At 60.0% G+C, this 24,575-nt stretch overlaps 1 protein-coding gene across 1 annotated transcript in view; it reads right to left on the bottom strand.

Moving 5' to 3' along the window:
• Positions 1–24,575, bottom strand: part of KCNQ5 (potassium voltage-gated channel subfamily Q member 5) — a 221,708-nt gene that overhangs the window by 81,822 nt on the left and 115,311 nt on the right. Inside the window, exon 2 of the mRNA XM_054162532.1 lies at positions 3,236–3,326. Within this exon, the coding sequence (XP_054018507.1) occupies positions 3,236–3,326 (91 nt within the window). The remainder of the gene's footprint in view (positions 1–3,235; positions 3,327–24,575) is intronic.

The following is a 24,575-nucleotide window of genomic DNA, read 5'->3' as shown; positions in this document are numbered from 1 at the left end:
TCTCTTCCCAGGGGAGATGCTCAAGTCCCCTCAGCATCCTCCTGCCTCTGCCTTGGGCTGTCTCCAGCAGCTCTGTCTCTCTTCACCTGGGGAGCCCCAAACTGGACCCAGATCTCTGGCAGTTCACACAACTGTCCCTGCTGAGCTGCTGCTCTGCAAGGGTTGTGTGAAGCACTGCAAGGGAAAGGCTGTGAAAGCTCAGAGACTGCAGCTGTGCCTTGGCTGCTCCTGAGTGGACAGAGAAATGCATTTCCCTCTCGGTCTGCAGCGGCAGAAGGCTGTTTGACAGCACTGCTGGTGTCAGCTAAGCACTGAGTGTGCAGAGCAGGACCAAGCCATGCCTCAGCAGGCTGGAACAAGCCAGCCAGCCGCAGCCTGCCTCTGGAACCTCAGCCCTTGCTGTGTTTGTTTTTCTCCATTAGAGACCCACAGCAGGAGCTGTGAAGTTCGTCACCACAGGATTCATTCCTGCCAAGGGCTTGCTGAAGGCAGCAGCCTGCAGCACACCAATGCTGGGCCAGGCTGGCACTGATGCTGCCAGGATCAACCACACAGCCCCTTCCTCCCTGAGCCATTTCTGTGGTCAGAGGGGGCTGTGGGATGCACAATCAGAACTGGCAATGTGGACAAAGATCTGCTCTGCCCCAGAGAGGTTTTGCCTGGAGCTCTGTGTCCAGTTCTGGGCTCTCCATGCTCAGCTATCTTGCTGCAGTGGCAGAGAGGCTCACAGGGTGTCAGGGGCTGGAAGGGACCTCTGGAGAGCTCCCAGGCCAAGCCCCTGCCAGAGCAGGAGCAGAGAACCCAGCACAGGGCACACAGAACACATCCAGACAGGGCTGGGAAGGCTCCAGAGCAGGAGACTCCACAACCTCTCTGGGCAGCCTGCTCCAGGGCTCTGGGAGCCTCCCAGGGCAGAAGTTCCTCCTCTTGTGAGGTGGCAGCTCCTGTGCTGTGGTTAACCACACTGCTGTAGAGGCACAGCAGGCACCAGGGTCATGCTCATCAGCCTGCTCAGGCCATCATTCATTAGGGGCTTTTGGATAAAAGGCTGGCGTTTGCCAGCAGTTCCTTCGCCCCCAGGCACCACCTAACGAGCCCCAGCCTGCTGCAGAGGTGGAACAGCAATGGCCAGGGCCGGCTGTGGCTCTGCAGTGCCATTTTAACCATCACTAAAGCCCTTGGCCCCAGGCCACTCCTTGCAGAAGCGAATGGCCCATCAAGGCGCAGAGCAAGGCAAAGTGGCCTCCACACGGCCGAGGAAAGACCTGAAGCGCTGGTAGGGACTGAAGTCATTCAGATCCTGCTCAGAGGCGGGGAAAGGAGAGCAAAATAAAGCAGAGAGAAACACCCCCCCAAAGCAAAGCGTTGTGAAGGGATAAGGAAACTGCCACAGCGCAGGCCGCGCTGCCGGGGAAATGCCAGCGCCCGCCGGCAGCTTGCACGGGGCGGGAGCGGAGACACCAAACCACCTCCCGTGCGGAGCAGAAGTGCCTCCTGCCGCACGCCGGCTGAGACACGGCAGCAGCAGCAGCCCCGAGCACCAACCCTGCCCAGGCACCGCCGCACGGCAGCAGGAAAAGCGCCAGCGGGCAAGCAACAGCAACCCTGCGGCGCAGGGGCTGGGGGCGGCACCGCGGCGGCACCTCGGCGGCACCGCGGCGGCACCTCGAGGGGCAGCACCTCGGCAGCACCTCGGCGGCACCGCGGCGGCACCTCGAGGGGCAGCACCTCGGCAGCACCTCGGCAGCACCTCGAGGGGCAGCACCTCGGCGGCACCTCGGCGGCACCTCGAGGGGCAGCACCTCGGCGGCACCGCGGCGGCACCTCGGCGGCACCTCGAGGGGCAGCACCTCGGCGGCACCGCGGCGGCACCTCGGCAGCACCGCGGCGGCACCTCGAGGGGCAGCACCTCGGCAGCACCTCGGCGGCACCTCGGCGGCACCTCGAGGGGCAGCACCGCGGCGGCACCGCGGCGGCACCTCGGCAGCACCGCGGCGGCACCGCGGCGGCACCTCGGCAGCACCGCGGCGGCACCTCGAGGGGCAGCACGGCGGCAGCACCTCGGCGGCACCGCGGCGGCACCTCGAGGGGCAGCACCTCGGCAGCACCTCGGCGGCACCGCGGCGGCACCTCGAGGGGCGGCACCTCGGCAGCACCTCGGCGGCACCGCGGCGGCACCTCGAGGGGCAGCACCGCGGCGGGCAGCACCTCGGCGGCACTCCCACACCAACAGAACACCAATAGAGGCAGTGGAACCCTCGGTTTCAGTGTGCTTTTCATCAGCCTGATGGCGAGGCTGGTCTCCTAGAACCATGAGGTGAAAGAGGAGGAAGCTGCTGGTAACCCTCTGGCTATGTCCAGGTGGTTCTTGTATGGTTTATAGATTGTAAGTCATAGAATCACAGAGCTGCCAGGGCTAGAAGGGAGCTCAAGGCTCAGCCAGCTCCAACCCCCTGCCATGGGCAGGGACACCTCACACCACAGCAGGTTGCTCACAGCCACCTCCAGCCTGGCTGCAAACACCTCCAGGCAGGAGGCTTCCACCACCTCCCTGGGCAGCCTGTGCCAGGCTCTCACCACCCTCATGGGCAACAACTTCTTCCTCACAGCCAATCTCAATCTCCCCACTTCTAGTTCTGCTCCATCCCCCCCAGTCCTGTCCCTCCCTGGCACCCTCCAAAGTCCCTCCCCAGCTTTCTTGGAGCCCCCTGCAGATCCTGGAAGGCCACAATGAGGTCTCCTGGGAGCCTTCTCCTCTCCAGCCTGCACAACCCCAACTCCCTCAGGCTGTGCTCACAGCAGAGCAGCTCCAGCCCTCTGCTCCTCCTCGTGGCCCTTCTCTGGACACCTTCCAGCCCCTCCAGATCCTTCCTGGCACAGAGGCTCCAGAGCTGGCCCCAGAGCTGCAGCTGTGGTCTCAGCAGAGTGGAGCAGAGGGGCAGAATCCCCTCCCTGCCCTGCTGGCCACACTTCTCTTGCTGCAGCCCAGGCTCTGCTTGGCTCTCTGGGCTGCAAGTGCTCCCTGCTGGCTCCTGCTGAGCTTCTCCTCCCCCAGCACCCCCAGGTCCTTTCCTCCAGGGCTGCTCTCCAGCCAGTCCCTGCCCAGCCTGGATCAGTGCCTGGGACTGGCAGCAGCTCCCAGTGATGCTGCTCTCTCCACCAGCAGGAGGGAGAGCAGCTGAGTGCACATCAAAGCATCGGCAACAACTGTCTGGTATGGAGAAGGTTCACTTACCAAGATGAAGAGACAACCAGAGGCAAGTTTTGTGTGCTCAGGGATAGTGGAAAACACGGACAAAATCAAGCAACCAAACACAAGGAGAAAACTGAAAAAGAAAGAATATTAAGACTTGTTAATATTGCCCAGGTCCCTGGGGCCCCAGTTCCTACTCTGACCCCACTTCATGAACAGCAGCAGAGGCCAAGGCACTCAGGCCACACTGCCCTGAGCAGCACTGCCAGCATTCGTCAAGGCAAGCACAGGGAGCACCATGCCCTTGGGGGCATGATCCAGCACTCCCAGGCACTGCCTTGGGTGCCACAGTCCTTACACAGCCTGGACACTCAGAGGCTGGAGGGGAGGTCACCTGTGGGAGAGCTTCCTCCCCTGCCTGACAAACCATTTCCTCCACAACTGACCACAGAGAGAATCACAGCACTGTGTCCCTTGGAACAGGCCTCCAGGACCACCCAGCCCAAGCACCAGTCTGACACCAGCACTGCCAACAGACCCTGTCCCAAGTGCCATGGCCACACCTTTCCTGAACAGCCCCAGGGATGGGGGCTCCACCACCTCCCTGGGCAGCCTCTGCCAGTGCCTGGCCTCTCATTCTTTGAAGAGCTTTTATCCTCATGTCCAACCCAAACCTCCCCAGCACATTTTCAGGCCATTCCCTCTTGTTCTATCACCTGATACTAGGGAGAAGAGACCAACATCCACCTCACCCCACCCTCCCTTCAGGGAGCTTCAGAGAGCAGTGAGGTGAGGAAGAAATTCCTCCCGGACAGAGGGATTGGCCCTTGGGATGTGCTGCCCAGGGAGGTGGTGGAGTCCCCATCCCTGGAGGGGTTTAACCACTTGGTGCCATGGTTGAGTTGGTTAGATGGTGCTGGGGGATGGGTTGGACTGGATGATCTGGAACCTGGTTAATTCTGGACTCTCTATTCTCCCTTCAGCCTCCTCTCTTCTCCACACTGAACCCCCCCAGCTCCCTCAGCTGCTCCTCCCCAGCCCTGCTCTCCACACCCTTCCCCAGCCTGGCTGCCCTGCTCTCCACACCCTCCAGCCCCCCAGTGTCTTATCTTCTGTCTAAGCTTATCAAAGAGCTAAGAGACATGGAGAAAACCTGGCACAGGCTGCCCAGGGAGGTGGTGGCAGCCTCCTGCCTGGAGGTGTTTGCAGCCAGGCTGGAGGTGGCTGTGAGCAACCTGCTGTGGTGTGAGGTGTCCCTGCCCATGGCAGGGGGCTGGGGCTGGCTGAGCCTTGAGCTCCCTTCCAGCCCTGGCAATTCCTTGATTCTATGTCCCTGCTCACTGCAGGGGGTTGGAGCAGGTGAGCTTTGGGAGTCCCTTCCAACCCACTCAAAGATTCCATGGTTGTAAGGCAAAGGGCAGCTCTGGCACCTGCCATGGGTGAGTCTAACTTCCAGACCAAAGGAGGACAGGGGTCAGCACATGATGAGGGGACTGAGTCAGACATCAGCACATGTGCAGCTGACACCAAGCTGGGAGCAGATGTTGGTCAGTCAGAGGGCAGAAGGGCTCTGCAGAGGGACCTCAACCAACTGGACAGATGGGCAGAGGCCAACAGGATGGCATTCAACAAGTCCCAGTGCCAGGGGCTGCACTTTGGCCACAGCAACCCCAGGCAGAGCTACAGGCTGGGGGCAGAGTGGCTGAGAGCAGCCAGGCAGAGAGGGACCTGGGGGTGCTGGTTGACAGCAGCTGAACATGAGCCAGCAGTGTGCCCAGGCAGCCAAGAAGGCCAAGGGCATCCTGGCCTGCATCAGGAACAGTGTGGCCAGCAGGAGCAGGGAGCTCATCCTGCCCTGTGCTCAGCACTGCTGAGGCCACACCTGGAGTCCTGTGTCCAGTTCTGGGCTCCTCAGGTCAGGAAAGAGGTTGAGCTGCTGGAAGGTGTCCAGAGAAGGGCAACAAAGCTGGGGAGGGGTCTGGAGCACAGCCCTGTGAGGAGAGGCTGAGGGAGCTGGGGTTGCTTAGCCTGGAGCAGAGGAGGCTCAGGGGAGACCTTCTTGCTCTCTCCAACTCCCTGAAGGGAGGTTGTAGCCAGGTGGGGGTTGGGCTCTTCTCCCAGGCACCCAGCATCAGAACAAGAGGACACAGTCTCAAGCTGTGCCAGGGGAGGTTCAGGCTGGAGGTGAGGAGAAAGTTCTTCCCAGAGAGAGTTGTTAGCCCTTGGGATGTGCTGCCCAGGGAGGTGGTGGAGTCCCCATCCCTGGAGGTGTTCCAGAGGGGCTTGGATGTGGCACTTGGTGCCATGGTCTGGTCATGAGGTCTGTGGTGCCAGGTTGGACCTGATGATCCTTGAGGTCTCTCCCAGCCTTGGGGATTCTGTGAGGTATGTCTAAAGGCTTCAAAGAGGACTCACTCAGGTGACAGAAACCCACCTGGGAAGGAGTTTTGCTCTCCTTTCCCAACAAACCAGGACCAGAACAACCTCCCAGCCCATTCTGGTAGCTTCAGCTGCTCCAGACACAACCCCTTCCACAATCACAGCCTGCTGGCAGGGGCAGGAACCTGGGCTCTCCTCACTGAGACATCCAGGGGGGGCACAATGGAAATGAGAAGTGCCTGAGAGCTGCTGGTCAAAGGGTGCAGATCCCTTCTGCTGCACTGACCTGGCTCTGAAGTGCTTGCAGGGTACTTCTGTCACTCCCCTTGTGTCTGGTGTTACAGATGGCTCTTGTCCAGCTGTATTCCAGTAATAACAACTGACCTGGGGCCCCACCTGCACTGGGTCTGGCCCAAACACACTTGGAACAGAGCTCTGAGAGCACAACTCCAGACAGCAGACACAGCAGGGAAAAAGCAAGCTGCCTGCTCCCATCTCACAGCTGCACAGCACAGAGGAGGCAAAGGACTTGCCCAGGGCTACACAGAAAGTCTTTGGAAGGGGAATAAACCTGACCCTGTTAGGTGCCCTCCCAGCCCATCACAAAGCCATCCCAGGACAGGAAGGATCTGGAGGTGCTGGAAGCATAGCCAGGAGGGCAGGGAGGGGACTCTGCCCCTCTGCTCCACCCTGCTGAGACCACAGCTGCAGCTCTGGGGCCAGCTCTGGAGCCTCTGTGCCAGGAAGGATCTGGAGGGGCTGGAAGGTGTCCAGAGAAGGGCCACGAGGAGGAGCAGAGGGCTGGAGCTGCTCTGCTGTGAGCACAGCCTGAGGGAGTTGGGGTTGTGCAGGCTGGAGAGGAGAAGGCTCCCAGGAGACCTCATTGTGGCCTTCCAGGATCTGCAGGGGGCTCCAGGAAAGCTGGGAAGGGACTGCTGAGGGTGTCAGGGAGGGATAGGACTGGGGGGGATGGAGCAGAACTAGAAGTGGGGAGATTGAGATTGGCTGTGAGGAAGAAGTTGTTCCCCAGGAGGGTGGTGAGAGCCTGGCACAGGCTGCCCAGGGGTGTGGTGGAAGCCTCCTGCCTGGAGGTGTTTGCAGCCAGGCTGGAGGTGGCTGTGAGCAACCTGCTGTGGTGTGAGGTGTCCCTGCCCATGGCAGGGGGCTGGGGCTCCCTTCCAGCCCAACTCGTTCTGTGCTGGATGCTGTGCAGAAGTCTGCTGCTCTGGGTAGGGAGTGGCAGAGAGCAGACCCCAGAGCAGCTCTGTTTGGCCTGGGGGGCTCAGCCTGGACCATGGCTGTGTTCAGGCTGACCCAAGCAGATGTTGCTTCCCCATGCACTCAGCACCAGGCAGCAAAACACATGCCCCAGGCTGCAGGTTCCCACCAGAGCACTCAGGCCCTGCCATGGCCTTGTGTTTTATCACAAGCAGCAACTTCAATTTGCTTTCAGCAGTAACCAGTCTGGAGGCAGAGCCTTTCATCCTCCCCTGCCCCTCCAAGCAGGCTCTAATTGGAGAGAAGCCTCCTTTATGGCAGGGAATAGAGCTCAGGAGCTTTGATATTTATTCACTCTGCCTCTCATAAAGCTTTCCTAACTGCTTAATTACCAACCTCCCAGGCTCCATTTATGGCAGGCTTTTATTTCCCCCCCCAGCAGAGGCTTTACTACACTCTGTGGCTCCAGGGCTGCTCACAGGGAAGAGGACAGTCAGCCCAAAGCAGCTGTTAGCAGCTTACTCAGGAGTGTTCTCAGCACACAAGAGCCAGGCAGGGAAGAGGTTTCAAAGCTGCTGTGCTCCATTTTTCACTGCCAGCACTACAAATCACCACAAGCCACACAGCTCCACTCCGTTTGATGGCCTCCCCTGTGAACAACCACAGCACATCCCCCTGCAAGTGCCCCACTGAGGTGATCAGACCACCAGAGTAGTGCTGCAGCTGAAAAGTGATTTAATCCCTGCCAGTGCCAGGAAGGGCTGCCAGGGTCACAGCTCTCAGGATGTTAGGGGTTGGAAGGGCCCTCAGGACATCGTCCAGCCCAAGCCCCCTGCCAGAGCAGGAGCACCTGGGGCAGACCACACAGGAACACATCCAGGTGGCTTCTGAAAGGCTGCAGAGCAGGAGGCTCCACCACCTCCCTGGGCAGCCTGCTCCAATCCCTGGCCACTCTTGCAGGAACAAAATTGTCTCATGCCCAACCTAAGCCTCCCCTGGCTCAGTTTCAGGCCCTTTTGTCTCATTCTATCACCTGATACTAGAGAGAAGAGACCAGCCCCAGCCTGACTGCAGCCTCCTCTCAGGCAGCTGTAGAGGGCAAGGAGGTCTCCCTCAGCCTCCTCCTCTCCACACTGAGCCCCCCCAGCTCCCACAGCTGCTCCTCCCCAGCCCTGTTCTCCAGACCCTTCCCTTGCTTGCCCTTCTCTGGACACACTCCAGCCCCTCAGTGTCCTCCTTGGAGTGAGGGGCCCAAAAGTGAACCAAATACTTGGACACAACCACTCCCCTGCTGGAGTCAGCTTGGCTGAGCAGCTCTCACAGCACAGAGACTCTCTGATGAGAACCACAGAGCTGTCAGGGCTGGAAGGGACCCCAAGGATCATCCAGTCCCAACCCCATGGGCAGGGACACCTCACTCTAGGGCAGGTTGCTCACAGCCACCTCCAGCCTGGCTGCAAACACCTCCATGGTCCTGCACAAGGGCCAGAGATCCTCTCAGTCCTCATACCCTTCTTGGTGTGTGAGAAAAGGAGAGTCCAGTGTGCCAGGGAGCTGATGTGGGCAGGGAAAGGAGCATCTGCAGGGCCAGGAGTTGCTGTTCTCCACACAGGGGATGTGCAGGGCACTGAGCTCCCAGAGCAGGAGGAGGGCACTCTGCAGGCTGGGAGCTGCTGCACCATGCTGCACCCTGGAGCAGATGTGCAGGCTCCAGGCAAGAAGGCAGCAGGAAGCTGGCAGCTCTCAGCAGCTCTCAATGTGCTTCCCAGAGCTCCAAGCACACAGTTCCTGGAGGTGAGCAGCAATGTCTTCATCAGGATAAGGAAAGCCAGAGGCTGAAGCAATTCCAAGCTTCAGGAAGGACTGAAAGTGATAATCAGAGAATCACAGGGACATGCAGGCTGGAAGAGACCCTCAGGGGAGTGCTGGCAGCGTCACTGTGCCGGGCTGCAGCCCAAGCCTGAGCTGCTCAGACTGCCTGGAGAGCTGGGGGAGTGCTGGGGCAGCTGCCCTGAGCTAACCTCTCTGCTGCTTAGGCTGCACTTTGTCACAGCTCAGCCTGGCTGCTCCAAAGCTGCCCTTGGCAGGCTGAGGTGTGCTGCAGGCTCACCTGCACAGACTCACAGCAGCAGCCAGGCTGGGAGAGAGCCTCAGGGTCCCCAGGCCCAACCATCAGCCCTGCTCTGCAAGGCTCAGCCCTGAACCACAGCCCCAAGCCCCACAGCCAAAGCACCTTCAAACACAGCCAGCCCTGGGGACTCCACCACCTCCCTGCCCAGCACATCCCAAGCCCTGACCACTCTGCTGCCTAAGCTCCACTCTCAACCTCCCCAGGGGCAGCTTGAGGCTCTGCCCTCTTCTTCTCTCACTAATGCCCTGGGAGAAGAGAGCAGCAGCAGCCTCTGCACAAGCTCCTTGCAGGGAGCTGCAGGCAGCCAGGAGCTCTCCCCTCAGCCTCCTCTCTTTCCCACTAACCATCCCCAGCTCCTTCAGCCTCTCTCCAGCAGCTTTCTCCTCCAGGCCCTTCCCAGCTTCCTTGCCCTGCTCTGCCCTGGCTCCAGCACCTCCACAGCTCTCTGGCACTGAGCTGCCCTGAGCTGGACACAAGCCTCCAGGTGTGGGCTGCCCAGAGCTGAGTGCCAGGGGACAATCCCCTCCCTGCTGCTGCTGGACACAGCATTGCTGAGCCCAGCCAGGAGGCCTTTGGCTCTCTTGGCCCCCTGGGCTCACTGCTGGGGCATATTCCAGATGAGGGTTAAGCAAACCAAAACTCTCAGCTTGACTCTGGAAGCTGTTGGTGTGGAGCATTGATGTGTTCCCTGCTTTGGAGAGTCACTGTGGCAGGCTATGAGGCAGTCTCCTCTTGTTACACTCAAGCAGCATTTCAGACTGCCTTGTGGATTGCTTCAGACTCTCTTTGGGTTTCTCTCCACCTGCTTATACTCATGAACCTGAGGAGAAGGAGTCCTATGTACAGATCAGTTCCTTCCGACCAGGATGACTTCTTAGTCACAGAATTGAATCACAGAAGTGTCAGGGCTGGAAGGGACCCCAAGGCTCAGCCAGCCCCAGCCCCCTGCCACGGGCAGGGACACCTCACACCACAGCAGGTTGCTCACAGCCACCTCCAGCCTGGCTGCAAACACCTCCAGGCAGGAGGCTTCCACCACCTCCCTGGGCAGCCTGTGCCAGGCTCTCACCACCCTCCTGGGCAACAACTTCTTCCTCACAGCCAACCTCAATCTCCCCACTTCTAGTTCTGCTCCATCCCCCCCAGTCCTGTCCCTCCCTGACACCCTCAGCAGTCCCTCCCCAGCTTTCCTGGAGCCCCCTGCAGATCCTGGAAGGCCACAATGAGGTCTCCTGGGAGCCTTCTCCTCTCCAGCCTGCACAACCCCAACTCCCTCAGGCTGTGCTCACAGCAGAGCAGCTCCAGCCCTCTGCTCCTCCTCCTGGCCCTGCTCTGGACACCTTCCAGCCCCTCCAGATCCTTCCTGGCACAGAGGCTCCAGAGCTGGCCCCAGAGCTGCAGCTGTGGTCTCAGCAGAGTGGAGCAGAGGGGCAGAATCCCCTCCCTGCCCTGCTGGCCACACTTCTCCTGCTGCAGCCCAGGCTCTGCTTGGCTCTCTGGGCTGCAAGTGCTCACTGCTGGCTCCTGCTGAGCTTCTCCTCCCCCAGCACCCCCAGGTCCCCTTCTCCAGGGCTGCTCTCCAGCCAGTCAAAATGAGGCTTTCTTCTCCCTGAGCCTCTCCAGTCAAAGCCCAGGGCTGGGACTCATTCCCCTCTGTTCTCAGGCTTTTATCTAACCATCACTGCCATTAGGGAGAGGGCTACAGAATTTCTTCTGTGCATCAAACAACCTCTTCTGAAGCCCCCACAGCAAAGCCCTGCTGAGCACACCAGCAGAGGATGCATGCAGCAGTGGGGAAGGGCAGCCTCTCACAGAATCACAGAGTGCCAGGGGCTGGCAGGGAGCTGCAGAGCTCAGCCAGCCCAAGCCCCCTGCCCCAGCAGGGGCACCCAGAGCAGCTCACACAGCAACACATCCAGCTGGCCTTGCAAGAGCTCCACACAGGGAGACTCCACAGCCCCCTGGGCAGCCTGCTCCAGGGCTCTGTCACCTCACACTGGAGCAGGGAGTGAGCTGAGAGGATGTGAGCCTTGAAGCTATCAACCTGCACTCCACTGGATCAGACCCAAGCCTTACAGCAGTGGCTGGTAGGGGGTGCCAAGGAGATGCCAAGGGAAGGCCCTGTGCAGATGGCAGTGGGGTCCCTGCCCAGCATGCTGTGGCTGAAGGGCTTCCCAAGCCTGGAGCTGTGGAGCTGGGCTGCCTCTGCTGCTCCCAGGCTGCCTCAGCACAGCTCTGGAGCCTGTGTGTATTTTTAGCAAGCCAAGCCAAACCCTGAGTGATTCACAGAGTTCCAAGGATGAACTTTATGAAGCTGAATCCCTTAATCAGTTTGTCTGAGCCTCCTCCCTCATGGCTGCACTGATGCCATGTCTGCCTGGCACTCACAGGCAGTAAATCCCCACTGCTGCCCTGCTTTCCTCCTGACTTTGGGTCACCTCTTGGTGCACAAGAAGCATTTAGCACTGTCAGGAACTAGGGGAGATAGAGAGGGAAGTGAGCTCTGATTCCCAGGCTGCAATGCAATGAGTGCTGAACCCAGGCCAGGCCAGGCAGGCTGTGGCAGCATTAGTGAATGCTGCTGTCTGGCTTTCTGTGACTCACTGTGGGGTGATGTCTCTGGAATCAGCTTTGTCTGCCTGCTTCAGCAGCTCCATGACTGGATCTGCTGGCTGGAGACAGCTTGCACTGTGAGGCTGAGCTGGGCCAATGCATGTAGAGACCTCACCTGCAATACACCAGGGCTGGGCTGCCCAGCTCAGGAGGGACAGGGATCTGCTGCAGAGAGCCCAAGGGAGGCTGCAAGGATGCTGAAGGGACTGCAGCACTGCCTGGGGAGGAGAGGCTGAGAGCCCTGGGGCTGTTCAGTCTGCAGAGGAGAAGGCTGAGAGGGATCTGATCAATGTCTCTCAAGAGCTGAGGGCTGGGGGGCAGGAGGCAGGGCACAGGCTCTGCTCAGCTGCACCCTGGCATAGGACAAGGAGCAGAGGATGGAAACTGCAGCACAGGAGGTTCCAGCTCAGCATCAGGAGGAACTTCTGCCCTGGGAGGCTCCCAGAGCCCTGGAGCAGGCTGCCCAGAGAGGTTGTGGAGTCTCCTGCTCTGGAGCCTTCCCAGCCCTGTCTGGATGTGTTCTGTGTGCCCTGTGCTGGGTTCTCTGCTGCTGCTCTGGGGTTGGACTGGGAGCTCTCCAGAGGTCCCTTCCAGCCCCTGAGCTGTGTGATGCTGACACTTGGAACACAGGGACAATGCTGCTATAACATGAAGGCACACTCCTGCCTTCACAGCCCTTGCCCTCCTGCCTGGTGAGAGCAGCTGCCTGGGACAGTGTGGCTCTGCCCTGTGAGCTGTGACCTGAGCCCAGCTTGCTCTCCATTCCATCAGCACACTGAGTGCTTTGCTTTTGCTCTCTAGAGAACAAAGCTGACAGAGGCTTGTCCCAGGGTGATTCTCCTACAGGTGCAGAGGCCTCAGCTGCTGGCACTGTGCTGCTGGCACCCCCAGGCCAGGTAGTGCTGCAGTGCCAGCATGCCACAGGCACAGCTGCTCCCTGGGCTGTGGAGCATACAAGCCATAAGTGACTGGAAAGCTATAAAAAGAAGGAAAGGAGGTGGGGGGAAGGGCTAGAGAGAAAGATGAGATTGTGGAACAATAGCCTGTGCAAACAAAGAGCTACTCATGTTATGGCTGCTCCAGTGCTCCAAACACAGCCAGATTTCCATGATGCTACTGACCTGAGGCCTTGGAGGGCTGATGCCTGCAGACTTCTCCTAGCTGAGGAAAGCAAACGGGAGCAGACCTTTCCCATCACTTACAGACAGGCCCTGAGTTAACAGGCTCCAGATAACAAGGTACTAACAGCTGCCAGGAGGCATAAACTCCAGGGAGCAGACAGCAGCTTTCCATCAGCTGGGATCCTCAGGCTCCCCCTTCACTTGTAACCTCATGGAGCTGCAGCAAACAGATGGCAGCTGGGAGTGTGCTGCACTGGGGGAGCCAGGCATCCAAGCTGCCCTCTGCTCTGAGGCTTTCTGCAGGGCTGGGGGGGGTTGTGAGCACACAGCCTGAGGGCCAGGCTTGTCTCAGATGCACAACAGCAGAATGCCCCTGGGCAGAAAGGTTCTCTGGCACCTACCCAGGGGAGAGCATCAGCCCTGGGAAAAACAGGGCTCAGAAGATTCTGTCCAGAGGAAAAGAGAAGCACAGAATGGCTGTGGCTGGTCCAGGCCTGTAAGGGCACAGCAGGGTAGGGCTGGAAGGGAGCTCAAGGCTCAGCCAGTCCCAGCCCCCTGCCATGGGAAGGGACACCTCACACCACAGCAGGTTGCTCACAGCCACCTCCAGCCTGGCTGCAAACACCTCCAGGCAGGAGGCTGCCACCACCTCCCTGGGCAGCCTGTGCCAGGCTCTCACCACCCTCCTGGGCAACTTCTTCCTCACAGCCAATCTCAATCTACTCTCTTCTAGTTCTGCTCCATCCCCCCCAGCCCTGTCCCTCCCTGACACCCTCAGCAGTCCCTCCCCAGCTTTCCTGGAGCCCCCTGCAGATCCTGGAAGGCCACAGTGAGGTCTCCTGGGAGCCTCCTCCTCCCCAGCCTGCACAACCCCAACTCCCTCAGCCTGTCCCCACAGCAGAGCAGCTCCTCTGACTTGCAAGAGAAGGGAACAAGAACAGCCTCCCCAGGAGCTCTCAGAGAAGTCCTTGACAATCTCAGTGGGGTTCTGGCCAGAGGCTTCTGGCACTTTGCTGGCTTTGTTCAGCTGCTTAGCATTTGCCCAGCAGCAGCTCCCAGCACAAGGAAGCAGCTATAAAGTTCTCACTCATGTGGTATTGGTCCAGCACCCAGTTCAGCTGCTCATTACTTTCTCTCTCATTGAACATCTTCCTCTTCAGCTCCTTAGGAGAAGAAAAGATTCTAGAAATGGTAACTCATGATCAAAGCTTTGAGTGCTGAGGATGAAGCTTTGCTGTCTTCAGAACTGAGTGCAGCACCACAGAGCATCAGAGGCTGGGAGGGAGCTGCAGAGAGCATCCAGTGCAGCCCCTGCCAGAGCAGCAGCACCCAGGGCAGGCCACACAGCAATGCAGCCAGGGGGGGTTGGAAAGGCTCCAGAGCAGGAGACTCCACAACCTCTCTGGGCAGCCTGCTCCAGGGCTCCCTCACCCTCACCCCAAAGAAGTTTCTCCTCCTGGGCAGCTGAAACCTTCTCTGCTCAAGTTTGTCTCCATTGCTCCTTGGCTTCTTGCTGTGCAGCACCCACAAGAGCTTGGCCCCCTCCCCTTGCCCCCCAGCCCTCAGCTCTTGAGAGACATTGATCAGATCCCTCTCAGCCTTCTCCTCTGCAGGCTAAACAGCCCCAGGGCTCTCAGTCTCTCTTCCCAGGGGAGATGCTCAAGTCCCCTCAGCATCCTCCTGCCTCTGCCTTGGGCTCTCTCCAGCAGCTCTCTAGACCATTATTCCTGCCTTGAAAGCATCAACATTTCTGCAGGAGCATTCATAATGCCTCCAGGATCCAGGCAGAGCAGAACCAAGCTGCTGACACTCACCAGACAGGAGGATGGCCAAACCCTAAGCCTGGAGAGGTGACAGACAACATCCATCTCCATGAGCACTGCTACAGAGGATCTGTGTTGTGGTCCCACAGGAATGATGCTACCAGTTGGACCAGGAGAGTCAAACAGGTCATGAAACAGCAGCTGGAGAGGCAGATAGAAGCCATGGAACTGGCTGAATGCATTTGAGGATGGTGATGATGCTGCTGAGAGCAGCCTCCAAATCCATCAAGCCTGCAGCCCTCTCCTGACTGTCAATGTCCTCAGTGAAAACAATGAAGAGAAAGTTTCCAGCCCCTGTTAAGCTGTGCCTGGGGGAGGCCTGGGAGCTGTGTGATTTGCTGGGTGAGTTCCAGGCCTCCCCTTGGGAGGGATTTCTCTGTGGGGGCAGAGTGCACTGCACAGGCAGGAGCTGCCTGTGTGCTCAGAGGTGCTCATGGCCATGAGCTGTGCATGAGGTCACAGATCCTCACAGCCAGGAGCTGGGCATGGGGCCACAGGTCTGCCCTTCTCCAGGCTCCTGCTGGCCAGTGCCAGCCCCTGCATGGGCATGGTGGCTGCAGCAGAGAGACATGGAATGGGTTCAGCTGGAAGGGATCTCAGAGCTCAGCCAGCTCCAGCCCCCTGCCCTGGGCAGGGACACCTCCCACCAGCACAGGTTGCCCAGGGCCTCATCCAGCCTGGCCCTGAACACCTCCAGGCAGGAGGCAGCCACAGCCTCCCTGGGCAGCCTGTGCCAGAGTCTCCCCACCCTCACTGCAGTCATCTTCTTCCTCATCTCCAGTCCAGTTCTGCCCTCCTCCAGCTTCAATCCCTTCTCTCTCATCCCATCCCTACAAACCCTTGAGAAAGTCCCTCCCCAGCTTTCTGGGAGGTCCCTTCCAGGTTCTGAAAGGCCACTAAAAAGTCTCCCTGGAGCCTTCCCTTCTCCAGGCTGCACAGCCCAAGCTCTTTTCATGCCTCCATACAGGAGCAGAGACAGGATTGGCTTCACTCCTGAAGGTTATTAGACACAGGAGCTTAAAGAACAGGAGCCTGCAGGAAAGCTGGGCAGGGACTGGGGTGTCAGGGAGGGACAGGGCTGGGGGGGATGGAGCAGAACTAGAAGTGGGGAGATGGAGATTGGCTGTGAGGAAGAAGTTGTTGCCCATGAGGGTGGTGAGAGCCTGGCACAGGCTGCCCAGGGAGGTGGTGGAAGCCTCCTGCCTGGAGGTGTTTGCAGCCAGGCTGGAGGTGGCTGTGAGCAACCTGCTGTGCTGTGAGGTGTCCCTGCCCGTGGCAGGGGGCTGGAGCTGGCTGAGCCTTGAGCTCCCTTCCAGCCCTGGCAGCTCTGTGGTTCTATGAAATAAAACTGCAGAACAGTTGAGGGATGTGCCCAAAAGTGGACATGCAAAGAGACCACAGCAAAAACTGCCCTCAAGTCTCCAGGCCCTTGAGATGCCACTGCCAGCCTGCCCCAGGTGCTTCATTCCTCCCCACAGCCAGGCAGGCAGGGCCAGGCTGCTGGCAGGAGAAGTGTAAAGGAGCTTGTCCCAAAGGAATAAACACAACTGACCACAGGATCAACAATCACTTGAGCAAGGTAAAAGCAGCCAGAGAACTCGAGGGGAAAATAAACAAACTGGAAGCAGGGCTGAGCTGAGAGCAAGGCACCAGCAGAGGCCAGGCAGCTGGGAACGTGCCCCACAGCAAATGCACAGCCTGAGCCCTGCCTGCCCCACAGCAGCCTGAGCACACAGTGTGCTGCCTGGCTGCAGCACCTCAGCAGCTCCTGCAGGCACAGCCTGAGCCCTGCCTGCCCCACAGCAGCCTGAGCACACAGTGTGCTGCCTGGCTGCAGCACCTCAGCAGCTCCTGCAGGCACAGCCTGAGCACACAGTGTGCTGCCTGGCTGCAGCACCTCAGCAGCTCCTGCAGGCACAGCCTGAGCACACAGTGTGCTGCCTGGCTGCAGCACCTTAGCAGCTCCTGCAGGCACAGCCTGAGCACACAGTGTGCTGCCTGGCTGCAGCACCTCAGCAGCTCCTGCAGGCACAGCCTGAGCCCTGCCTGCCCCACAGCAGCCTGAGCACACAGTGTGCTGCCTGGCTGCAGCACCTCAGCAGCTCCTCCAGGCACAGCCTGAGCACACAGTGTGCTGCCTGGCTGCAGCACCTCAGCAGCTCCTCCAGGCACAGCCTGAGCACACAGTGTGCTGCCTGGCTGCAGCACCTCAGCAGCTCCTGCAGGCACAGCCTGAGCACACAGTGTGCTGCCTGGCTGCAGCACCTCAGAAGCTCCTCTGGCACAGCCTGAGCACACAGTGTGCTGCCTGGCTGCAGCACCTCAGCAGCTCCTGCAGGCACAGCCTGAGCACACAGTGTGCTGCCTGGCTGCAGCACCTCAGCAGCTCCTCTGGCACAGCCTGAGCACACAGTGTGCTGCCTGGCTGCAGCACCTCAGCAGCTCCTCTGGCACAGCCTGAGCACACAGTGTGCTGCCTGGCTGCAGCACCTCAGCAGCTCCTGCAGGCACAGCCTGAGCACACAGTGTGCTGCCTGGCTGCAGCACCTCAGCAGCTCCTGCAGGCACAGCCTGAGCACACAGTGTGCTGCCTGGCTGCAGCACCTCAGCAGCTCCTCTGGCACAGCCTGAGCACACAGTGTGCTGCCTGGCTGCAGCACCTCAGCAGCTCCTCTGGCACAGCCTGAGCACACAGTGTGCTGCCTGGCTGCAGCACCTCAGCAGCTCCTGCAGGCACAGCCTGAGCACACAGTGTGCTGCCTGGCTGCAGCACCTCAGCAGCTCCTGCAGGCACAGCCTGAGCACACAGTGTGCTGCCTGGCTGCAGCACCTCAGCAGCTCCTGCAGGCACAGCCTGAGCACACAGTGTGCTGCCTGGCTGCAGCACCTCAGCAGCTCCTGCAGGCACAGCCTGAGCACACAGTGTGCTGCCTGGCTGCAGCACCTCAGCAGCTCCTGCAGGCACAGCCTGAGCACACAGTGTGCTGCCTGGCTGCAGCACCTCAGCAGCTCCTGCAGGCACAGCCTGAGCACACAGTGTGCTGCCTGGCTGCAGCACCTCAGCAGCTCCTCTGGCACAGCCTGAGCACACAGTGTGCTGCCTGGCTGCAGCACCTCAGCAGCTCCTGCAGGCACAGCCTGAGCACACAGTGTGCTGCCTGGCTGCAGCACCTCAGCAGCTCCTCTGGCACAGCCTGAGCACACAGTGTGCTGCCTGGCTGCAGCACCTCAGCAGCTCCTCTGGCACAGCCTGAGCACACAGTGTGCTGCCTGGCTGCAGCACCTCAGCAGCTCCTCTGGCACAGCCTGAGCACACAGTGTGCTGCCTGGCTGCAGCACCTCAGCAGCTCCTGCAGGCACAGCCTGAGCACACAGTGTGCTGCCTGGCTGCAGCACCTCAGCAGCTCCTCTGGCACAGCCTGAGCACACAGTGTGCTGCCTGGCTGCAGCACCTCAGCAGCTCCTCTGGCACAGCCTGAGCACACAGTGTGCTGCCTGGCTGCAGCACCTCAGCAGCTCCTCTGGCACAGCCTGAGCACACAGTGTGCTGCCTGGCTGCAGCACCTCAGCAGCTCCTGCAGGCACAGCCTGAGCACACAGTGTGCTGCCTGGCTGCAGCACCTCAGCAGCTCCTGCAGGCACAGCCTGAGCACACAGTGTGCTGCCTGGCTGCAGCACCTCAGCAGCTCCTCTGGCACAGCCTGAGCACACAGTGTGCTGCCTGGCTGCAGCACCTCAGCAGCTCCTCTGGCACAGCCTGAGCACACAGTGTGCTGCCTGGCTGCAGCACCTCAGCAGCTCCTGCAGGCACAGCCTGAGCACACAGTGTGCTGCCTGGCTGCAGCACCTCAGCAGCTCCTGCAGGCACAGCCTGAGCACACAGTGTGCTGCCTGGCTGCAGCACCTCAGCAGCTCCTCTGGCACAGCCTGAGCACACAGTGTGCTGCCTGGCTGCAGCACCTCAGCAGCTCCTCTGGCACAGCCTGAGCACACAGTGTGCTGCCTGGCTGCAGCACCTCAGCAGCTCCTGCAGGCACAGCCTGAGCACACAGTGTGCTGCCTGGCTGCAGCACCTCAGCAGCTCCTGCAGGCACAGCCTGAGCACACAGTGTGCTGCCTGGCTGCAGCACCTCAGCAGCTCCTCTGGCACAGCCTGAGCACACAGTGTGCTGCCTGGCTGCAGCACCTCAGCAGCTCCTCTGGCACAGCCTGAGCACACAGTGTGCTGCCTGGCTGCAGCACCTCAGCAGCTCCTCTGGCACAGCCTGAGCACACAGTGTGCTGCCTGGCTGCAGCACCTCAGCAGCTCCTGCAGGCACAGCCTGAGCACACAGTGTGCTGCCTGGCTGCAGCACCTCAGCAGCTCCTCTCCTCTCCTCTGCTGCCGGCCCCGGGCCGCCTGCGCTAGAGGGCACCGGGGGCCGGCCAGAGGCTGCCCTGCTGCCGTCAGAGCGCTCCGAGGGCCGGCACTGGGGGCTCGTTAATCTCGGCAAGGGAAGGTGGGGGCAGTGCCGGCCCCCAGTGCCTCCCGAGGCATACAGAAAGGAAGGGGCAATCAGGGCTGCGCTCGTAAAACTCATCAGGAGGTTTGTGCAGCACTTCCTCCTGCAGCCCTGCTGCTCCTCCCGGGCTTCCCTTGCTTCCAGGTGATAAATCAGGCACAGAAAGGGCTGGACACTAGGAAAGGTTGGTTTTATCTCAAGGAAAGAGTGGTCAGGGCTTGGGATGTGCTGGGCAGGGAGGTGGTGGAGTCCCCAGGGCTGGCTGTGTTTGAAGGTGCTTTGGCTGTGGGGCTTGGGGCTGTGGCTCAGGGCTGAGCCTTGCAGAGCAGGGCTGATGGTTGGCCTGGGGACCCTGAGGCTCTCTTCCAAGCTGAGTGTTGCTGAGACCCTTTCTTTCCCAAGTGAAAGCACAATGAATGTGTGCAGAGCACAGGAGGGTAGGGGTTGGAAGGGGCCTCCAAAGGTCACCAAGTCCAAGCCCCTGGCAGAGCAGGAGCCTCCTCTGGAGCCTCTCCATCAGCTCCAGGTCCTTGCTGTGCTGAGGGCTGCAGAGCTGCACCCAGCCCTGCAGGGGAGGTCTCAGCAGAGCACAGGGGCAGAATCCCCTCTCTGGCTCTGCTGGCAGTGCTGCTTTGGCTGCAGCCCAGGCTGCCCTTGGCCTTCTGTGCTGCAGGCTCACCCTGCCTGCTCCTGGCCAGCTTCTCCCCCCCAGCACCCCCAAGTCCTTCTCCTCAGGGCTGCTTTCTCTCCCCTCCTCCCCCAGCCTCTGCTGCCAGTGAGGATTGTCCCAGCCCAGCTGCAGAGCCCTGCACTTGGTGATTCAATGGTGGTGGTAAAGCAAGCCCTTGCTCTCTTGTCTCATGCATGCTACAGCTGTCCAGCCTTGGATGGCATCCACAAGGGCTCCATACTCCCAAAGACTTCCAATCCCAGCAGGTCCTGTTGCTTGGGTGCCTGCTGCCCTGGCAGGGAGGACAAGTCTGCTGGGCTGGGTGGAGCTAGATGCTCATCAAGAGTCTCCCTGAGTGGTTGTAGCAAATTTAGAACACCAGGAGACCTTCATCCCCTTCACCTTCATGCATGGAAAACACTTGAGTGAGCAAGGCCTTTCCCATGGCAACAGGATTCTCTGCCTGGCACTGGGTGCAGTCACCACCCTGGCAGTGTTTAACAAGAGCCTGGCTGAGGCCCTTGGGGCCATGGTTGAGTTGGTTGGGTGGTGCTGGGGGACAGGATGGCATCAGAGGCCTTTTCCAACCTTAAGTTGAGTCTATGATTGTGCATAATCAGGCACAGCCCAAAAGCTGCCCCCAGTGTACCACCCAGGGGACTCCAGAGGCTTTCTGGGCAGTGCCTTCCAGCTCCTGATCAGTTGATTTGCTCTCATTGCTGAGCACAGAGCTGCTCTCAGCATCCAGGCCGAGGAGGAGATGCTAAGCATGGCAGTGCAGTGGTGGGATGGGGGCAGAAGGCCCTCTGCCAGCTTCCCATCAGTTCCACAAGCCCCTGCAGAAAAGCTGAAGGGGAAAACTGAGCACTGTTACAACCCCTTGGATAGCTGGAGCCCCCAAACTTGTAAGAACAGATATCCCAAAACAGCACTGGGGTAAGTTCTGCAGAGAGGAGAGCTCCAGCAGGCTCTGTCCCCTCTCAGTCACAGGAGAGGATGTGTTGGAAGCATCCTTCCACTCTTGAAAAGGCAAGAAGGGTCAGCTGCCAGCCAGCCAAGGCACAGCTGCTGCTTGCAGGGCACAGGACCTCAGCTGCAGCAAACTGAAAGCCAAGGAGAGGACTGGAAGCAGCACTGGGAAGCAGCTCTGCACTCCTGAGGGAGACTTCAGCACTCTGTCCCAAACCATTCAGAGCAAGGCTCGCTCCTGGGTGTGCTGCACACAAGGAGCACCTACAGCACGAAGCAGCATCTGCCACTGTGGTGGCAAGCACAGCCAAAGCATGCTCTGAATGGAGGAGCTGCAGCCTGTGCAGGGCACAAGTGACCCTGCAGCAAGTTCTGCTGCGAACAGGGAGGGTTTGGAGCTGCTGCAGCAGGCTCAGAACAGAGCTAGGATGCCCCATTGAAAGCAGCAGCCCTGTGCTGTGCGAGACCACATCCTCAGAGGCAGGCTTAGGCTGAGCTGCACATCAAACAGCTAATCAAGCCACTAATCTCACGCTGTGCTCCCTGCTTCCTGTTGAAAGCTAAACTAAACACCAGTGTGTGCTCAGCTGCAGCCCATTTGGCAGCTCCTTCGGCACTGCTCGGGCCCCAGGGGCAAGCATTTAAGTGAACAAGTGAAAGTTGGTGTATAATTACAAGACAATTATTTCTGAGCCCTCTGCACAGCCTCCTTCGAAGCTGGGAGCCGATGCTAAGCACAGCAAGAGAGATCACAGCAAACATGTCCTGATAACCTCCCCCTCCAGCAGGGGCTGTGCAGCGAGCCCTGGCACACAGGGTCAGGAGCTGACCTGGTGCTGCGAGTGGCTGCCAGCTCCTCAGGATGGTTTCCTGCTTCACTCTTTGGAAGGACAAAGAATTTGTGGAGCAGGAGGGAGCTGCTGGCACAGGTAACCTCCCCGGGATCCTTGTGCAGTTCCAGCACAGCACCACAGAGCATCAGAGGCTGGGAGGGAGCTGCAGAGAGCACCCAGTGCAGCCCCTGCCAGAGCAGCAGCACCCAGGGCAGGCCACACAGCAATGCAGCCAGGGGGGGTTGGGAAGGCTCCAGAGCAGGAGACTCCACAACCTCTCTGGGCAGCCTGCTCCAGGCCTCCCTCACCCTCACCCCAAAGAAGTTTCTCCTCCTGGGCAGCTGAAACCTTCTCTGCTCAACTTTGTCTCCATTGCTCCTTGGCTTCTTGCTGTGCAGCACCCACAAGAGCTTGGCCCCCTCCCCTTGCCCCCCAGCCCTCAGCTCTTGAGAGACATTGATCAGATCCCTCTCAGCCTTCTCCTCTGCAGGCTAAACAGCCCCAGGGCTCTCAGTCTCTCTTCCCAGGGGAGATGCTCAAGTCCCCTCAGCATCCTCCTGCCTCTGCCTTGGACTCTCTCCAGCAGCTCTCTGTCTCTCCTCAACTGGGGAGCCCCAGACTGGACCCAGGATTGCAGCTGTGCTCTCAGCAGGGCAGGGCAGAGGGCCTGACCCATGAATTCATCCCAAACGTGCCAAGAGTCCAAAGGGTCAATGATGACCTGGACTGAGCCCCCGGGAGCTCACATGAATAGGCTGCCTTGCATTTCTGGACTCGTGGTGTCTGCTCCCCGGACAGAGGCCAGAGGGAAGGGAGCTGTTGGGGTGGGTAGGACAGGTTAGTGCCAGCGGTTCAGAGCTCGAGGAGCAAGATCCAACCAGAGAGCACAGCAGGGTGAGCCCCGAGCCTCAAACACAACAGGACCTCAGTGGGGGCTTTCCAGGCCAAGTGATTTCCTGTGCTCTGAATCCATTCTCTCACCGAAACCTCAGCTTCCCAGAGCCACGAGGGGAGGCCTCTCCACATGTCCCCAGACCAAAAGCCTGCCACCAATTAACTCCTCCTCATCCTGTCAGCACCTCAGGCAACGCAGACCTCCGCTGCGCAGCCCTGCCCCGGGACGGCTGGGAAGTTCGTCTCCATTAACACCACCAAGGCACTAAAGATGCCGCAGCGAAAGCCTTCATCCCCCAGGCGCAGTCCCTCACCGACAAAGCTGTCGTAACGCCTAAGCACTGAGCTCTCCCGAGGAGCATCCAAACAAGGCTTTGCTGCACTTCAACTAATTGGCTTTCACTTAGCAGCTTCAGAGCCTCCCGCGGCACGGCAGCGCCGGCAGCACCCCCGGCACAAGCACCCCCAGGAGCACCCCCGGCAGCACCCCCGGCACAAGCACCCCCAGGAGCACCCCCGGCACAAGCACCCCCAGGAGCACCCCCGGCACAAGCACCCCCAGGAGCACCCCCGGCACAAGCACCCCCAGGAGCACCCCCGGCACAAGCACCCCCAGGAGCACCCCCGGCACAAGCACCCCCAGGAGCACAAACATCTCCTGACCGCCGGCGGAGCTGGGCGCACGCCGGCACCGGGCTGCTGCCGGAGCAGAGCCCTGCTGGGCTCCTGGGAAAGGCTGTGCAAAGAGAGGAGACAAACCACAGGCAACCAAACGACCTTCCCAAGCAGGGGGAAGAGTCTCTGTGGCTGCTCAAATCCTTTCCTGTTTTGCTCAACACCATCCGGAGAGGAGGAGCCTGAGAGGTGAGCTCCTTGCTGGGGCTAAAGCTGTGCAGGGGCAGTGGCCAGAGGCTGGAGCCAGGCTCTGCTGGGGGCTGCCCAATGCCAGCACAAGGGGCAGTGGTGGAAGCTGAGGCAGAGGCAGTGCCATGGGAAGAGGAGGAAGAATTTGTTCCCTGGGAGGGTGAGAGAAGCCTGGCAGAGGCTGCCCAGGGGGGCTGTGGAGTCTCCCTGTGTGGAGCTCTTGCAAGGCCAGCTGGATGTGTTGCTGTGTGAGCTGCTCTGGGTGCCCCTGCTGGGGCAGGGGGCTTGGGCTGGCTGAGCTCTGCAGCTCCCTGCCAGCCCCTGGCACTCTGTAGAAAAGCCCAAACAGGTCTGACTTTGACCTTTTGGCCAGGCAGCTCTTCTGGCTGGGCAGTGGAGCTTACTGCAACACTTCCAAACACTGCTGTTGCTGAGGGGTTGTGCATTCGAGTGCCCCCAGAATGGGCTGGGAGGCAGCTCCAGAGCTCAGGCAGCCCAAGCCCTCTGCACTCAGCAGGGACAGCCCCAACTCCAGCAGCTTGCCCACAGCCCTCTCCAGCCTCCCCTTCAACAGCTCCAGGCAGGGAGCCTCAACCACCTCCCTGGGCAGCCTGTGCCAGGCTTCCACCACCCTCCTGCTGCACAACTTCTTCCTCACCTCCAAGCTCAAGCTGCTCTGCTCTGAAGCCATTGTCCCTGCAGGCCTTTGCAGTCTCTCTGCACCCTTCCTCTTGGCCCTCCTGCTCACCTCAGTGGCAGACAATGCTCCTGCTCAACAACTCCAGCGTCTCCCTTGCTCCTAAGCAGATCCTCACAGCTTCCTGCAGGAGCCCAGTCTATCATTCAGCTTTCCAGCACAACCAAGCTGTGCTGGTTCCAGAGCCTGCCATTCCAGCTGCAATTGCAGCCCTTTGCTGCAGTATTTCTACTTCTCCCTGCACACCCCTGTGCAACAATCACCACAAGACCCCAGCACAAGCTCAGCCTTTGGGGGTTTTGCTGGTTTTGGTTGCACTCAGGGTGCAGAAAGCCAGGGGCAGAACTGGGAAGAGAAGAGAAAGCTCAGCTAATAGCCGTGATGGCACAGCCCCAGGGCAGAGGGGGAAAGAAGCAGGGATGGAGTAGGCAGCAGTGAAGGCAAGTGGGACAGAGGAGGAGGAGCAGCTGCGTGCAGCTTGTGCCCTGCCCCAGGGCCATGCTCCCAAGGCTTCCCTGGGCTGGCAGCGGTCGATTCCCTGAGCATCTTTATCTTGCTGTTTGTTTTGCCTCCCACAGTCATCAGCCTGCCTCTGGCTGCGCCCCAGCCCAGCTGTGTCCTCCCCCTCGCACCCTGGCTGCTCACCGCCGCGGGAGCCACAGGCTGAG

This window comes from Dryobates pubescens, chromosome 6 (genome assembly GCF_014839835.1).
Source record: "Dryobates pubescens isolate bDryPub1 chromosome 6, bDryPub1.pri, whole genome shotgun sequence".
Lineage (NCBI taxonomy): Eukaryota > Metazoa > Chordata > Aves > Piciformes > Picidae > Dryobates > Dryobates pubescens.
Note: the sequence above shows the minus strand (reverse complement) of the source record. Positions and strands in the feature narration are given on the sequence as shown.